This window comes from Oncorhynchus keta, chromosome 23 (genome assembly GCF_023373465.1).
Source record: "Oncorhynchus keta strain PuntledgeMale-10-30-2019 chromosome 23, Oket_V2, whole genome shotgun sequence".
Lineage (NCBI taxonomy): Eukaryota > Metazoa > Chordata > Actinopteri > Salmoniformes > Salmonidae > Oncorhynchus > Oncorhynchus keta.
Window position 1 is genome coordinate 41,786,623 of NC_068443.1, and position 17,221 is coordinate 41,803,843.

The following is a 17,221-nucleotide window of genomic DNA, read 5'->3' on the forward strand; positions in this document are numbered from 1 at the left end:
AAGAGGTCTCATCCTTGCAAACAAATGTCAACCATCTGCAATGTGCAGCGGAGAGTCGAGACTCCGAAACAACCAACTCTTTTACAGTTTCCTCTTTGATCAAACCCTTATTTCTGAGCTTATGCCTGACAGAAATGTTTCGATTTTAGCTGGAGTTGCACCACAGAACTGTCTAAACGCAATCTCTCTCTAGCTAGCATGACGGCGGTGAAAATGGCAGCAGCAGGTGTGAGAATTAAAGAACACACACATACACACACACACACACACACACACAGTACCACACACCTGAGATCTGGCGTTGAGTTGAGTGGGCAGATAGAGCAGCAACTGTGGGATATTCTGGACCACCTTCACCATCAGCTCCTTACTAGACACGAGCACAAACATCAACCAAGCGCATGTTGCTTTGTGTTTGTGTGTCCGTGTGTGTGTGTGTGTGTGTCATCATACCTGTCTGGTAGATGATGGCCCTGAATGATGAGGGCCACAGAGGAGCTGAGCTCAGGGTTCACAGCTACAGAGCACCTGAGCTGAGAGTCAGTCAGTCTTCCCCAGGCCTCCACCTACACACACACACACACACACACACACACACACACACACACCACACGTCACACACACACACACGTGTCAGTCTACCTTACCAGTACGTCTGTTAGGGAAGCGTTTGTGTGTGTGTGTGTGTGTGTGTGTGTGTGTGTGTGTGTGTGTGTGTGTGTGTCAGCCAGCCTACCTGTAGAATAGGGCTGGTCTGACCCTGTAAGCTGTGTTGTATTGTGGCTCTGGCCTCCCTGGACCCTCCATAGGTTCTCCAGCCCCTCACATCCCCAACAACACGCACCCGTCTCCCCTTACAGTGCAGGTCCACTGACACACTCCTCATGGGCCCTATGGAGGGGAATGAATTAGGGCACTAAGGAGAAGTAGGCTAGTGGAGAAAAGGCATAACTGTGTGCATACTGAACTTCAAGGAGATTCCAGATATGTCACAGATTGGTTAAGACAGAACGTTATACACAGGACACGTTTGACCGATAGAGCACGTTACAAATAGAGCCACTTTCTGTCATTCCGAGACGTTAGCTGGGTTAGTGTGCTAACCTGTGAATTGGGCGGTCAGGGCGGTGTCCAGACTATATGGCAAGTCTGTACGCGGTGATGAGGGAGGGGTCAGAGAGAGCAGCATGGCTAGATGTCCATCGGCTAAACTGATGTTCAGGCCAGAGCCCAGCAGCCTGTGACCATCCGCGGAGAGGTGAGCCCTGGACCTCAGCTGAGACAGCACCCTGTGTGTGGAGCATAGGGCCTGGGAGAGAGGGAGGAGGAGGAGGAGGAGGAGGAGGAGGAGAGGAAACGGGCAGAGGGAAGGGGAGGAAAGACGGTGGGGTGGGGAGCAAGAGAAAGCGGGTTGGATTACACCAAGGACGGATCATCAGACCAAGGATCCTTGTCTTCTTTCCTTCATCTGCACTTGTTTTCAGGGCCAAGTTTCCCGAAAATCATTAAGCATGAAGTTCATTGTTTGTTTTCGGGAAACTCACCCCTCATCGGTAAAGTCGAAGATAATTGAAATGTACTGCAGGAACACCCACACAGCAAAACGCACTCAATTCACTGAAGATATCGCCAAAGATATTCAGACTGGGCATAGCTCTTTACCTCCATCGTCTGTGGAAAACCTCTCTCTTGAAGCCAAAGCCAACTGTGCCACAGGTTGCCTCTCAGTTCAGTAGCCAACGGACTGTCCTTCAGCTGAAGCCCCAGTCCTGCTAGCTGAGCTCCAAATTGGGACTGAATGGTCAGGTTCCTCACCTGCCCAGAACCAAGCTCTAGCTGGAGGCACAGCAAAGGCATCATACTGAATACTTATCTAATAAGATACAGTAGAAAAACAGATCGATATATAAGCCAAGGAATCTACACCTCTAAAACCCGCTTTTTCACATTATCATGCCAACCTGAACCGTACTGTGCTGGCTTGGATATTATTATTTTTTTCACATTGTCCTTTCCAGCCTGGTTCCAGCAACTATGGTCAACCCAGTACAGCTCGACTCAGGTTGGTTTGGCTTGGATCAGCAGTCTGACATCTCTAACCTGGATTCTGTTGTTCTCTGGCAGTCCCCAGTTCTTCAGAAGTTCCATAGTGTGATTGACAATGCTCTTCACCCTCACCATCCCTTGACTCCTCTCTACGGTCATCTCCTCAATGAACTAAAAATAAAAGTGTTTACCATAAAGACGGACATATACACATACCAAAGACACGTGAAATGGGCTAAAATGAATATGGTGGATAATCACGATATTGCATTCACTATTACAATCATGATGACTGCAAAGAAGGACACATCTTAGGGTACGTCTCAATAGTGTAAAATGGCTTATTTTGCATTCTTTCCCTGATGTACGCTGTGGTATAAAAAAAAGAAGAAGATGCAATGTGTTGACAGACCAGTGCAGATGAGAGGAGAGGAGTCTAGGAAAGGAAGCGACTTTAGACTATTGGGATGCACCCCGCTCACCCCCTAGTATACAACAGGGCAGTTTTCTCCGTAGAGATACAATATCATACTTAGGGCCCTGCGTTTTGCGCAGTGATGTGCCATGCCTGGATTTGAACCTTTATTTCAAGCTTTTTCATCTAACTGTTCCCTTTTGGTCCAGTATCATCCTCAGACAATTGCTATATATTTTTTTTGTGAAATTCACATTTTTGGATAAGGCTTCAAATGCAGGATAAAATTTGATATGTCACCTGATTGCGCAAAGCACAGGGCCCTAAATAAGTGTTATATTTAATTCTGTGGTTTCCTCTCTAAACAGCTGCTGTTAATCAGGTTACCTGTTGGCCTCCCACGATGCAGTGGAGGAGCCAGTGGTAAGAGCCGTTGCCATGGCTCTCTGAGCGGGTCGTCATGACAGAATTGGCGGGGAGACCCACCCTTTGTAGCAGGGGCACAGAGTGGTTGAGATGGGCTGATGCTTCCTGCCAACCCTGGTAGACACAAACAGAGGTAGACACAGTACTTGAAATGTATTCGTTCATCAGTCGATGAACATGCATTGTTCGGAAGAGGCCGTTCGAAACACTGAAATGTTTGTACTTATGAAATGTATGGAAAAAACAGTAGCCTACCTTTGTTGTTTTCAGTGCCATCAAAGCCTGTAGTTTCTTTTCATCCATCGCCATGGAGACATGGGTGTCTAGGAGTGTCTGGGTGATGACCAAGGACCAAGAAACGTTCATCTTAACTGGACTATCCCATTCCTATAAAATATTTGGTATATAACATTATAGACCGGCGAATCAAACATTGGTTGAAAATGGATGAAGAGTTAGTAGTTATTAGCATAGCAGTGTATGATTAAGTTGCACCTAAGAGCAGATCTAAGTTCAGTTTCGAAACTTTTCACCCAAATAGTTCAGGTTACGACATAGGGACGGGAAGCTGATCCTAATTCTGTGCTTAGGGGAAATCAGTACCCAGTGCGAGACAGTGTCAAAGTTGTTGGTAGTGGAATAGAATACTTTCATCAAAATGTGCCGGTACCTGTAGTGCAGTGCAGTTGTTGTGGTACACCACTGCCCCCTTCAGGTTGTCCCTTGTCATCACTGTCGCTGAGCCTCTCACAGCACATTCCCCCAGCTGTAGCTCCACCTCTGTATCGTAGCCCTGTGAGTCTGCCCTACCACTACCGGTCACCACTATCCTACTCTGGCCCGGTATCCCCTCAAGGGCCGTGAGGTTGTGAATGAGGTGTCCCTCTAGCCTCAGCCCAGACCTGGCCCCTGCGGTCAGCCTCAGGGAACCCCTCTGTTGCCCCTCCACACTGGCATCCAAAATGGCCACCCAGATGTTGTGGTCATCTGTTCCCACAGAGCCATTCAGGTGGACCTGGGAGGGGAGGTCAAGACCCTGGGGAAATAAAGGGTGGATAGGAGTGTGATTTAGTGATTTAACTGCATGGCTTTCTTCAGGCATAGATATTCAGTAAGAGAGTGACTTACTTGCTGTCCCAGATCTGTTTGTAGGTGTTGGCTGTGCAGCACAAACAGATATGGGACCGGGCTAACTAGATTAGGCTACATACAGTAAGTTGGATATGAAGACTACAAACTTTCCACATTAAATCAAATCAAATTTTATTGGTCACATACATATGGTTGGCAGATGCTAGTGCGTGTGTAGCGAATTGCTTGTGCTTCTAGTTCCAACAGTGCAGTAATATCTAACAAGTAATCTAACAATTCCCCAACAACTACTTAATGCACACAAATCTAAAGGGATGGAATAAGAATATGTACATATAAATATATATATAAGCAAGGTGCAATAGATGGTATAAGGTACAGTGTATACATATGATTTGAGTAATGTAAGATATGTTAACCTTCTTAAAGTGGCATTGTTTAAAGTGACTAGAGATCCATTTATTAAAGTGGCCAGCGATAGTCCCTATGTAGGGCAGCATCGTCAGCCTCTCTGAGTTAGTGACTGCCGTTAAGCAGTCTGACGGCCTTGAGATAGAAGCTGTTTTTCGGTCTCTCGGGTTTCACTGTTGAAGTCATAGGCCTCTGCAATGAGGATCATCTCTGTATAACGTGTTTCATTTCAATAGTTGAAAAAAAGAGGATAGCCAACCTGTAGCAACGGACAATCTGACTCCGTCGCCCACTGTGTCCGTCCATTAGACCCCATGTCTCCGTTAGCTCTGATATGACACGAGCCAGCTTTAATCAACAGGGCCCCAGTCTGTCCGGGGCCCTCAGGGGCCCAAACCTCTATGCTGGTCTTCAGGGGGAGGCCCCTGGTCCGGAGCCCAGGGAAGGAGTGTGTCAGGGAGCCAGAGAGGTGTGCTGCCGGACTGCAGGACTGGCCCAGCTCCAGATTAAGATCACGGTTGTCCATCTTTAGAGTACAGTGAACGGCCAGCTGGCAAGGGACCAATGAGAGGAGGCCCTGGAAGGCCAGGGATGCAGGGAGTCCTGTGCTCTGTGGAGAAATGTACATACATGGGCATGCGTGGCTCATGTGCATGTATACACACAGGCATGTGCACGCGCGCGCACATACACACACGCTGTAAAACACACATATGCAGTCCCTCGAAGTACATACACACAAACCCTATCTCTAACCACACATCCCAACACTATAAAAGCACTATCATGAATGCACACTTCCAAAAATTATTCTAACGACACAAAACCTTTCTTCTATCCATACTGTCAACTCAAGGCAACCCCTCTCCCTTCACTCTCACTTCCCCTCTCCCTTCACTCTCACTCCCCCTCCATCTTCACTCTCACTCCCCCTCTCTACTCTCCCCCTCTCTACTCTCCCCCTCTCCCCATCCCTCGACGGTAAACAAAGCGAAGCCCTCTGTCCAGCTGCATCCACAAAGCTCTGTCAATTACACACACACACACACACACACACACACACACACACACACACACACACACACACACACACACACACACACATACATACATACATACATACATACATACATACATACATACATACATACATACATACATACATACATACATACATACATACATACACACGCACACACGCACACACGCACACACACACTGCTCACAATTAGAGACAAGGAGCTCCCGCTGCTAGTACAAACACCACGGGGCACTGATCCAGACAGAACACATATGGTCTCGCAAACCATCCTATGGGCTACGTCCCAAATGACAACCTATTCAGGACACTATTGTTAACCAGTATTCCCTCTATAGTGCGCAACTTTTGACCCTGTTAGGGTGCCATTTGGGGTGCACACTTGGTGTTCTATCACAGCGACACCCAGTTAAAAATCAGCCCCGAGGTTTGCCTTTGATGAAGACTCCTTCTGAAGTTCTTCAAAGGAGACGGGTGTGTTGATAATATATAGGCAACCCCCTATTATCATCAAAACCATCTCTTAGCTGGGGTTCCAGCGAGCACAATCAAAGTCGTCATAACTCAGATATCAGGCTGTACCATAGTGGTGATTAAGAGCTTAGTCAATGTTATTTTAGGGCGTGGTTGAAACCGTAATATTTGCGGTAGACAGAGCGAAAGACTTCGTTGATGCAGCAGGGTTGGTGTCAATTCCATTGAAATTCCAGTCAATTCCGGAAGCGCACTGAAATTACAATTACAATTCTCTTCAATGCTTTTCAATTGGGGAAATGTGGAATTGGAATTTGGTTTACTTTCTGAATTGACTGGAATTCAAATGGAATTGAACCCAACTCTGCAGTAGGCAGCCGAGTGGTTAAGAACGTTGAGCCAGTAAACAAACGGTTGCTGGTTCAAATACCAGAGCCGGCAAAGTGGAAGAAATCCGCTGTTCTGTTCTTGAGCACTGTAGTTAACCCCCAATATCAACTGCTCCTGGCGTGTGTTGATTAAGGCAGCCCCCCCCCGCACCTCTCTGATTCGGAGGGGTTGGGTTAAATGCAGAAGACACATTTTGGATGAATGCATTCCGTTGTGCAACTGACTCGGTTTCCCATTTCCCCAAAAGCTGGCCAAGGCAGAAACATGCAGGCACTCACAATGGAACTTAGCCCAGCATTAACACATCAGATTCCACTGATCGGTAAGCGGAATCAGATTTGTTTGTGCTCTCCTGGCCAGTGTGTTCTTTACCTGTAGTTCTGGGCAGTAGTGGGTCACATTGACGACCCAGTTAGCCTTATTCTCCCCCGAATCAGCCCTGATCCGGCACTGCCCCAGCTCCAGCTCCACCCCTACCCCAGGGCGTTCACCAGTCGAGATACCCAGGACCAGGGCACTACGAGGGGGGAGGCCCAGGGCATGGAGCCCCGCCAGGGAGTGACGGATGGAGCTCCTGAGGCTGAGCTGGGGGAGGCAGGAGGATAAGGCCAGGCTGGCGGCCCCCCTCTCCTCTCCCCCGGTGTGGAGGTGTGTGTCCAGGCGCGTGGTGCAGCCGGAGCGGACCAAGGAGCCATTCACTGAGAAGTACGGAGGGAGGAGAGTCTGTGGAGGAGAAACCAAAAGTCAGCAAACACAACCAATATATCAAATCAAATCAAAGTTTATTTGTCACGTGCGCCGAATAGAACAGGTGTAGACCTGACAGTGAAATGCTTACTTACAGGCTCTAACCAATAGGTGACCTTACAGTGAAATGCTGAATAGAACAGATGTAGGTAGACCTTACAGTGAAATGGTTACTTACAGGCTCTAACCAACAGTGCTAAAAAGGTATTAGGTGAACAATAGGTAAGTAAAGAAATAAAACAACAGTAAAAAGACAGTGAAAAATAACAGTAGCGAGGCTATATACAGTAGCGAGGCTACAACAGTAGTGCGGGTAGCCATTTGATTACCTGTTCAGGAGTCTTAGGGCTTGGGGGGTAAAAACTGTTGAGAAGCCTTTTTGTCCTAGACTTGGCACTCCGGTACCGCTTCCCATGCGGTAGTAGAGAGAACAGTCTATGACTGGGGTGGCTGGGGTCTTTGACAATTTGTAGTGCCATCCTCTGAAACCGCCTGGTGTAGAGGTCCTGGATGGCAGGAAGCTTGTAGTGCCTTGCGGTCAGAGGCCGAGCAATTGCCGTACCAGGCAGTGATGTAAGCAGTCAGGATGCTCTTGATGTTACAGCTGTAGAACCTTTTGAGGATCTGAGGACCCATGCCAAATCTTTTTAGTTTCCTGAGGGGAAATAGGCTTTGTTGTGCCCTCTTCACGACTGTCTTGTTGTGTTAGGACCATTCTAGTTTGTTGGTGATGTGGACATCAAGGAACTTGAAGCTCTCAACCTGCTCCACTGCAGCCCCGTCGATGAGAATGGGGGCGTGCTCGGTCCTCCTTTTCCTGCAGTCCACAATCATCTCCTTAGTCTTGGTTACGTTGAAGGATAGGTTGTTATTCTGGCACCACCCGGCAAGGTCTCTGATCTCCTCCCTATAGGCTGTCTCATCGTTGTCGGTGATCAGGCCTACCACTGTTGTGTCGTCTGCAAACGTAATGATGGTGTTGGAGTTGTGCCTGGCCATGCAGTCGTGGGTGAACAGGGAGTACAGGAGGGGACTGAGCACACACCCCTGGGGCGCTCCAGTGTTGAGGATGAGCGTGGCAGATGTGTTGCTACCTATCCTCACCACCTGGGGGCGGCCCGTCAGAAAGTCCAGGATCCAATTGCAGAGGGAGGTGTTTTGTCCCAGGATCCTTAGCTTAGTGATGAGCTTTGAGGGTACTATGGTGTTGAACGCTGAGCTGTAGTCAATGAATAGCATTCTCACGTAGGTGTTCCTTTTGTCCAGGTGGGAAAGGGCAGTGTGGAGTGCAATAGAGATTGCATCATCTGTGGATCTGTTGGGGCGGTATGCAATTGGAGTGGGTCTTGGGTTTCTGGGATAATGGTGTTGATGTGAGCCATTACCAGCCTTTCAAAACACTTCATGGCTAAATAAGACGGTCAAATTTGCAATAGCATACAGGCTGTCTAATTTTGTGTGAGTTTTTGTGCTGAAATCAAATAATTATAAAAGATACATATGAGCTGACACATCATCAACAACATCCCACACCTGTATATAGCCTCGTTATTGTTATCTTATTGTGTTACTTTTGATTAGATTTTTACTTTAGTATTTTCTTAACTATTTCTTGAACTACATTGTTGGTTAAGGGCTTGTAAGTAAGCATTTCACAGTATGGTCTACCTACATCTGCTGTATTCGGGCGCATGTGACAAATAAAATGTGATTTGATTTGATTGGACCTGGGTTCTAAATGTGAGACAGCATTACCCCATGTGTCAGCGATATGCCATGCTGTAAAGGAATGCAGAGGCTCATCTTTCTGGTGAAGATTCCTCACTTCCTGCTTTCTGTTGCTGGGAAACATGTTTGAGGTCACTTGTAAAAATCAATTTGATTGATTGATTTCCTGTTCCCGCCATGTTTCCACCGCTCTACTCATAGAAATAGAATGACATTGATTAGAATGGGTATGCCCGTTCTAGTAATTCTATTTCTATGTCTCTACCTTAAGTAGGTTACAGCGCTGACGGACAACCAGGGTCCATGTCCTTCTGTGTTCCCCTCTATGTAGACTAGTCCCGTGGGTCAGCATGGAACACGTATCACTCTCCAGCTCCACCTGTGCCTGAGTGGGCCCCGCAAACACGCTCAGGGTGGCGTCCTCTGGTATCCCAGCATGCTTTAGGGTGGCAAGGTCATGTTGGAGGACGGCCCTGAGGGCGGCGTTTGGGGATTGGCCGAGGGGCTCCCAAGTTGCCGTGACGTCCAGGTTGGCCGAGTGGGCGTCCAAGGAAACCCGGGCGTTCCCGGAGAGGGAGGCGCGTCGGAGCTGGGCTGACACGTGCAGGTCAACAGTTTCTGGGATGGAGGAGGTGGAGAGAGTGGCCCATTGGTGGTGCAGGGTCCAGCCCAGCTCAGCCTGGCTTTCTCTCAGTAGCAAGGATAACAGGCAGTGGAGAGAATCCTGGTTGTTTTCAAGATCCACAGTACCCCTGAGGCCGTCTTTCACAGCACTTCCTATTATGGTCATAGATGTTCTACTTGGTGCTAGTGCCCCTTCCCCTTCAGTGATCCGCACCCAGGCCACCCGCACCTCTCCCCCGCACTGTGTCGACACCACCAGGCTGGATCTGACCGAGTCACACACCCCGCTCACTTCCACCCAGAGGTAACACCAATGCTCTGCCCTAACACGACCTCTAACCTCGGCCATGTGTGTGACATGAGGAGTCCCATACTCAACCAGGCCGTGCCATGCATAGAGCCCTGCCGCCTCCTGCCTCAGCCCCCCACTAAGGTCCACCTTCCAGGGGCCAACCACCGACCCGAACCACAGGCCCCATCGCTTAGGCCCAGGCCGGAGCAGAAGCCTGAGGCTAGAGTTGGAGGGTAGCCCCAGGGAGAGCTGCAGTAGCCGGGAGGAGTGGGTGAGGTTAGCCCTGAGCTCGGCCTGACCCATGGGGCTGTAGCAGCCTTTGGCCTGTGCGGTGATGCTAGGGTAGGCTAACGCTAGGCCGTAGCAGAGCCTGCTGCTGTGTGGTCTCTCGGAGCGAAAGGCGCGTACCTCCACAGGTCGACCGGCGACGCTTCCGGAGCACTGGGCCGAGAGGCGGTCATTAGCGGCACCGTTGGTGGCGTACCCTGTGCAGCTCATCTGTGAAAACAGAGACCCCCGTCGACACAGTTTGTTTATTAAAGGGGGAGCAGTGGGAGAAGGTGGAGGAATTTAACACAGACAGTATGGCACATGAGTTGGAGCGCATGGTTCCTATTCTTCTTTGGAGTGAAAACAACTGTGATATCAGAGTCTTGTTGTAAATGTGTTTTTGAGCGATTTTCCAATGTTCAAATGTGTTAGTCACCTGCAATGATGTAGGTATCATTCCTTTGAGTTGCCTCAGGTGGTGCAATAGAGACACAGTCAGGTTGGCGGCGGTGTTCCCCTTGCCGGCTTCCACTAGGACGTCCACCTTCTTCTGTTCGTCAACTGCTATGGCCAGCCCTGCACTCAAACGCTCTGTCTCCTCCTACAGTCAGAGGTCATGAAAATAATTTTGCTCAGTAAATATTAAACTGAAAATATTGCAATACATAGAAGTAAAGACTGAATCATGAATGTCTTTCATGGCTTGAAACCTGACAATCAAATTCATTTATATTCTTATATTTATAAAAGCCTTAGCTTGAAGCATCGTTGATACATCTTCTTCAATATCTCGATAGGTTATCTCCAGGAGTATGTCCAAAATCAAGTTCAACGCAGCATTCTTAACAACAATAGAGTAGCAAGAAAGAAGAGAAAGGATGAGGAAGAAGAGGATGAAGCTGCACCTGATAGTGCCCTGTAGCCTGGATGGAGCTAGGCAGGCCTCTTTGGACCAGGGCCTTGCTTTGGTGCTGTACCCTGGTTTGGAGCTCCCATCGTGGGGAGGCCCCACCAGTCCTGGCCCTCTCAAATTCAGCCTTCAGGCCATGAGCTCCGGTCTGTAGTTCTGCCAGCACTGAGAGCCTGCCCTCCTCCTGGGTCCAGCTCACCTGGGCACTGCTGTTACCTGGTATACCTAAAACATTGGTGACATACAATGGTACACAATGTATGTGTGCGGATTTCTGTAATTTACCAATACTTGAAAGGGTATGTAAGACTTATGACAAACAGGGCATGTGACACATTATTTTTTACAACAGATTACGGTTTCATATTATCATATTAATTGAGGATATCTAAGGAGACAGAAAGTGTGGAGGAGAAAGGAGCATAGAAGGAGGACATCTGAGGAGAGGGAAGATGGAATGGGGGAGTAGAGGCTCAAAGTAACTATAGTATGTGACAGATGGAGGGGGTCACCTGCAGTGTGGAGCCAGCGGGAGGAGTGAGAGAGCTGGGCGTTGACTCCACCCCTCGCCTGACTGCCCAATCGGCGGCTCACATTCACACACAGAGACTCCTCCCCTGCCCGAGCGCACAACCAATCACTTGCCGCGTCAGGCTCTTTCCCCAGCATGCCATCCTCTTCCTCCCAGGTGTCTCCTTGGTCCTGTTGATGACTCAGCTCCACACTGTACACAGCCTTACTCACTGTCACTCTCAGCTGCCCTGCAACACACATGTACACTTCATAGTACTGAATAACACACTTGTGTGTGTGTGTGTGTGTGTGTGTGTGTGTGTGTGTGTGTGTGTGTGTGTGCGTGCGTGCGTGCGTGCGTGCGTGCGTGCGTGCGTGCGTGCGTGTGTGTGCGTGCGTGTGTGTGTGTTTCACCATTTATACAGCATTAACATGGAAAATACACAAACCTGGGTTCACCATGGCACTTCTCGAGACAAGACCAGATGAATGAGTCTCAATCACTTCTTATGTCAAATAGATCCATACCTTCAGTGAGCCAGTCTGACTGCCCAGCCAGGGCTCCTTCCAGACTCAGGGCAGGAGGCAGAGCAGTGAGGCTGGGTAAGGAGTGACTCAGGCTGCCGTTGACTGCCATCCGGAGCCACGGGGAACCAGGGGAGTGCTCCAATGAGCCAGCCACCTGGGCCTGCAGGACCTCCCCTCCCTGGTCATAGGCACCATGCATGGAGAATCTGGAAGGAGATAGACAGGGAGAGATGAGAAGGTATGGAGGTACTACGAACGATTACAATTAGGATACAGAGTGGGAAAGCATGTGGAGGGATACAGCAAAACTGTGGCTAAGACAGACAGACCAAATCAAATCAAATGTATTTACATAGCCCTTCGTACATCAGCTGATATCTCAAAGTGCTGTACAGAAACCCAGCCTAAAACCCCAAACAGCAAACAATGCAGGTGTAGAAGCACAGACCTGTCCTAAGTACACACTGTATGTAGCTACTTGATAGACTGGTATTTATATATTCTTAATTCCATTCCTATACTTAGATTTGTGTGTATTAGGTATATATTGTTAGATATTACTGCACTGTCGGAGCTAGAAGCACAAGCTCCGATGTTACCTGCAGTAACATCTGTTAACCATGCGTATGTGGCCAATAACATTTGATTTGATTTAGTGAGAATGCACTCACCTATCTGAGGACATGTTGGCAGACATGTTGAGGTGCAGCTGAGTGGCTGTAGTAGGTAATAGAGTCTGGAGCAGGGTCAGATGTAGACTCAGGGCTCTGGTGTCTCTCTGTAGGGAGTGGGAGAGCTGGGCCTCCAGCAGGGCTCTGTCCTTCCCATCAGCCCTCACACACAGAGAGCTGCTCACTCTGCCGTCCACCATAGAAGTGTATGCAGTGAGCCGGGCCTGGAGAATACAAAAAAGTAAACCCATTAGAAACCACGAGATACGCTGACCAAAAAAAACAAAAAAGCGACATGTTTTTTAAAATGTTATATGTACCTCGTCAATGAAGGGATTCAATTGTCAACCTTTGAAAAAGCACATGAGCAACCCACCTCCAATGTTTTAAGGATCTTGGATTGGAAGGGATGTGTGAGCGAGGAATACAGACCAATTCTGTCTGATGAGCCATTCAGATGAGCAGAAAACTGATGGAGGAAAAAAAAAACACACATGGTTAATGATTGATAAGTGCTGTAATCATAAATAAGCTATATTTTGTATTTAAGTTGTGAATGAATAGTTACTCTTACCTGACACTCCTGCCGGTTGATTCCTACTTTGCCTCTCACTAGGTAATCAAACACACTGTTATTGTTAGGATTCCAGGACACATCTCCTTCCAGTATGGCCGATGAAGGGAGCTTCAACTGAAATAGCTAAGAAAGTCATGGGTCCATCACAATAGTTTTTTCCTCTCCTTGTCTCCCTTCCTTTCAGAATGCTCTGTATGGGGCTCTATTTTGGGCTGGTGTTAAGGCGGCACTCGTGTCAAAAGACATTCGTTTGCAATTTCGTCATGTGAAAACTGGTGGGGTGGAAATATTTCAGGTGGTCGAATTGCTGCATAGAAACCACTACTTAAGGACACCAATAAGAAGAAGATTCTTGCTTTGGCCAAGAAACACGAACAATGGACATTAGAACAGTGGAGATCAGTCCTTTGGTCTAATGAGTTCATATTTTCGATTTTTGCTTCCAACCGCTGTGTCTTCGTGAGACGCAGAGTAGGTGAACGGATGATCTCTGTATGTGTGGTTCCCACTGTGAATCATGGAGGAGGAGGTGCGATGGTGTGGGGGGCTTTGCTGGTGACACTGTCTTCAGACTTATTTAGAATTCAAGGCACACTTAACCAGCATGGCTACCACAGCATTCTGCAGAAATACACCATCCCATCTAGTTTGAGCTTTGTGGGACTATCATTTTTTCTTCAACAGGACAATGACCCAACACACCTCCAGGCTGTGTAAGGGCTATTTGACCAAGAAGGAGTGTGATGGAGTGCTGCATCAGATGTCCTGGCCTCCACAATCACCCAACCTCAACCCAATTGAGATGGTTTGGGATGAGTTGGACCACAGGGTGAAGAACAAGCAGGCAACAAGTGCCCAGCATATGTGGGAACTCCTTCAAGACTGTTGGCATGGCATTCCAGGTGAAGCTGGTTGAGAGAATGCCAAGCGTGTGCAAAGCTGTCATCAAGGCAAAGGGTGGCTACTTTGAAGAATCTAAAATCTATTTAGATTTGTTTAACACTTTATTGGTCACTACATGATCCACTACATGACCCCCCCACACCTAAAAAAGGGTGCGACATAGCCAAGTTGTTGTTGTTGTTGTTTAGCATTTCATTAGAATTATTCATTCTCTTTTTAGGGCTTATCAATAATTACTTCAATCTTGCTTATTGACCATGTCTGGCATGTCCATGCTCAGCCATAATGCAATTTACAGTAGGCCTGGACCCTATATCAGTGTGAATGCTATTGAAGCCATGCAATTACTTAGAACATTGTGGACTGCTAATGGGTTCAAGCTAACCTATTTCGCAAAGATAGGTCTACATTTTGTTATTTCGTTTCTGTAAGCTATTTAACAAACTATAACAGACTAAAATTGGAATTGGAGTTGATTCCTCGGCAATACATAAAAGACAGTTGAAGCAACCACATATTTCGCAATGGAGCACGTTCTGATTGGCCAGTGAGGGGCCAAGCCTGGACACACCCACAACTTCTTTATTCATCAAAACCTAGCCCTTAATAACACTGCTCAATGGAATACAGTACCAATCAAACGTTTGGACACAACATTCAAGGGTTTTTCTTTATTTTTTTTACTATTTTATCTACATTGTAGAATAATTGTGAAGACATCAAAACTTTGAAATAACACATATGGAATCATGTAGTAACCAAGCTGTCATCAAGGCAAAGGGTGGCTAATTTGAAGAATATAAAATATATTTTGATTTGTTTAACACTTTTTTGGTTACTACCTGATTCCATATGTGTTATTTCATAGTGTTGATGTCTTCACTATTATTCTACAAACTTTGACTGTCCAAACTGTGTCCAAACTTTGACTGGTACTGTATATTATATTATAATTATATATTATACTCTTTATATTATTTAATGTCCCTCTTATAGAATCTACCTTACCTGGAGTAGGTGGGTGAGGTTGGCTCGAACTTTGACCCTATGCTGAGATAAATTTGAGGGGTTCAACTGAATTTGTCCAAGGAACGTCAGTCTGTCCTTCTTCCCGATCCGAACACTCCCTCGCACCTCCCTCTGCGTCTGTAGAGAAATATGGCGGCCATAGGATTTTATAGAGAACTTTTTCACCCACAGGATCTCTATGGGTATAGCAGACATACAATTGGACTTAAGTACAGTGCTACCAACTCATTCTCCACATGTGCTCTGCTACAAGCCTGTTTTTTGTAGACTGAAATTCAATTTAGTCATTTAACGTACCATTGTTTTTATCAAAACAGACTGTACCAGAGGTTTTGTGTTGATGTCTTGAAATGTGATGTGTATCAATCACCCTACCTGATTGCTAAACATTGTGACACACACTTCAGAGTCTGGAGGGATGACGTCATAGCCGAACGGGTGGGTCAAGGAGGAACACACCTGCAGAAGATACAAATAGAAGATACCAATAGAAGATACCAATAGAAGACAACATCACTGAGAAAGATTGACTAATGACTGTTGTATTAACCTTTCCTATAGCAATTCGGGGCTTGTATTCAACGAGCGTCTCGGACTAGGCGTGCTGATCCAGAATCCGTTTAGATTTTTAGATCATAAATGAATAAGGGTCGTTCTTGAATTTGCGGCGGCATTTTGCGTCCCTTGCCTTTGCAAACGTGAAAAAGCACTTTAAAATAGCAACTAGTTACACCTCGTGCATGTTTCTGTTTTGTATTGAACTGTTTACCAATGACAATAATCCAAGTTGGTTATACTGCAGCACTTTATGTTTATGCAGTTGTTAGGGTAGGCAAATTGGCTTGTCCCAGTAGTGATGTGTAGAGTTATAGTGATATTTTGGGGATTTAGAGATATCTACAGTCAGTCAGTCAATTATTTGCACATTTGATAAAGATGAGCAAGAAAGACTGTATAAAATACATAATGCAAATACTGAGCGCCTGTCACGCCTGCTCCCGCTCTCCCTCTCTGGCGCTCGAGGGCACCGGGTTGCCCTTCATTACGCGCACCTGTCACCATCATTACGCGCAGCAGCGCTCTTTGGACTCACATGGACTCCTTCCCTTTGTCGATTGTCCCGTCTATAACTGTCTGCTCCCCCGTCTGTTCCCTGTGTCTGCATTAATGTCATTATGTGTTTAATGGCCAGACGCTATCCTGTCCTGTTCCATGTCCGTTGATAATTATACGTTCACTCCCTGTACCTGCTTCTCGTCTCGACCAGCGTCGATCCTTACAGCTACATTGTATTCCCCCCAAAAGAGGGGAAATTATGTTATTTTGTGCAAATACAATTACTCAGAGAAATATATTTTATTTAACAAGTAAAAGAACAAAATTCTCAAAAAGATAAGGGTCAAGGTTATTGGCACACCTGTTTCAATATTTTGCATCCACTGGTCCCGGGGCCCTTTCTAAGGTCAACGGCATTATGAACTTTACCCAGTACCAGGACATTTTAGTTGCCTCTGTCAGGAGGCTGAATCTAAGCCAGCCGTAAGTTAACTGACCACATGATCAACATTTCAGCAAGTCTCCGGACTTGACCCTCCATTGAAAACATGCGGTTCGAATTAAAGAGGGTAGACTGTAAAGCACAAACGAAGGACATCAAGGATCTGGGGAAATTCTGTCTGGAAGAATGGTACAAGAACCCTCCCAATGTGTTCTCTCATCTCATCTCAAGATATTGAAACGGGGGAGCCAATCATTTTGACCCCTATCTTTAAACATATATTACTTGGTAAACAAAATCTCGTTGTCTGAGAAATTATATTAGTATAAAATAACAGAATAGAATAAAACTTCATTGTCCATCCAGGAAGGACATATTGCTTTGGCATCACCTTCCATTAAAAGAATCACACACACATACCTTCTCACGTCATACCCATTTAAACCAGTCAGTCCATCATGTTGCATACACTAACAACATAGAGGACATTAATACATTCACTCACAAACGAACACAGTCTCAACTGCACTAGATGGATTAGTACATATACCGATACAATTTACCTTGCATTTAGTAGTCCAACAGCACAAGGAACGAATGAATGTTTGAACACGTTCTTCTTGGCCATGGGCATTATG

General features: G+C 46.7%; 1 protein-coding gene across 1 annotated transcript in view; it reads right to left on the minus strand.

Moving 5' to 3' along the window:
• The window catches only part of LOC118402350 (uncharacterized), a 66,363-nt gene that overhangs the window by 24,369 nt on the left and 24,773 nt on the right, over positions 1–17,221 (minus strand). The window contains exons 33-53 of the mRNA XM_052477365.1: positions 15,461–15,544; positions 15,065–15,202; positions 13,151–13,267; positions 12,953–13,045; positions 12,577–12,800; positions 11,906–12,111; positions 11,377–11,625; positions 10,860–11,089; positions 10,391–10,555; positions 10,093–10,182; positions 6,666–7,016; positions 4,650–5,000; positions 3,558–3,923; positions 3,143–3,274; positions 2,849–3,001; positions 2,101–2,217; positions 1,663–1,836; positions 1,105–1,309; positions 737–891; positions 454–566; positions 289–370 (exon numbers count right to left, since the gene is read on the minus strand). Of these exons, the coding sequence (XP_052333325.1) occupies positions 289–370; positions 454–566; positions 737–891; positions 1,105–1,309; positions 1,663–1,836; positions 2,101–2,217; positions 2,849–3,001; positions 3,143–3,274; positions 3,558–3,923; positions 4,650–5,000; positions 6,666–7,016; positions 10,093–10,182; positions 10,391–10,555; positions 10,860–11,089; positions 11,377–11,625; positions 11,906–12,111; positions 12,577–12,800; positions 12,953–13,045; positions 13,151–13,267; positions 15,065–15,202; positions 15,461–15,544 (3,795 nt within the window). The remainder of the gene's footprint in view (positions 1–288; positions 371–453; positions 567–736; positions 892–1,104; positions 1,310–1,662; positions 1,837–2,100; positions 2,218–2,848; positions 3,002–3,142; positions 3,275–3,557; positions 3,924–4,649; positions 5,001–6,665; positions 7,017–10,092; positions 10,183–10,390; positions 10,556–10,859; positions 11,090–11,376; positions 11,626–11,905; positions 12,112–12,576; positions 12,801–12,952; positions 13,046–13,150; positions 13,268–15,064; positions 15,203–15,460; positions 15,545–17,221) is intronic.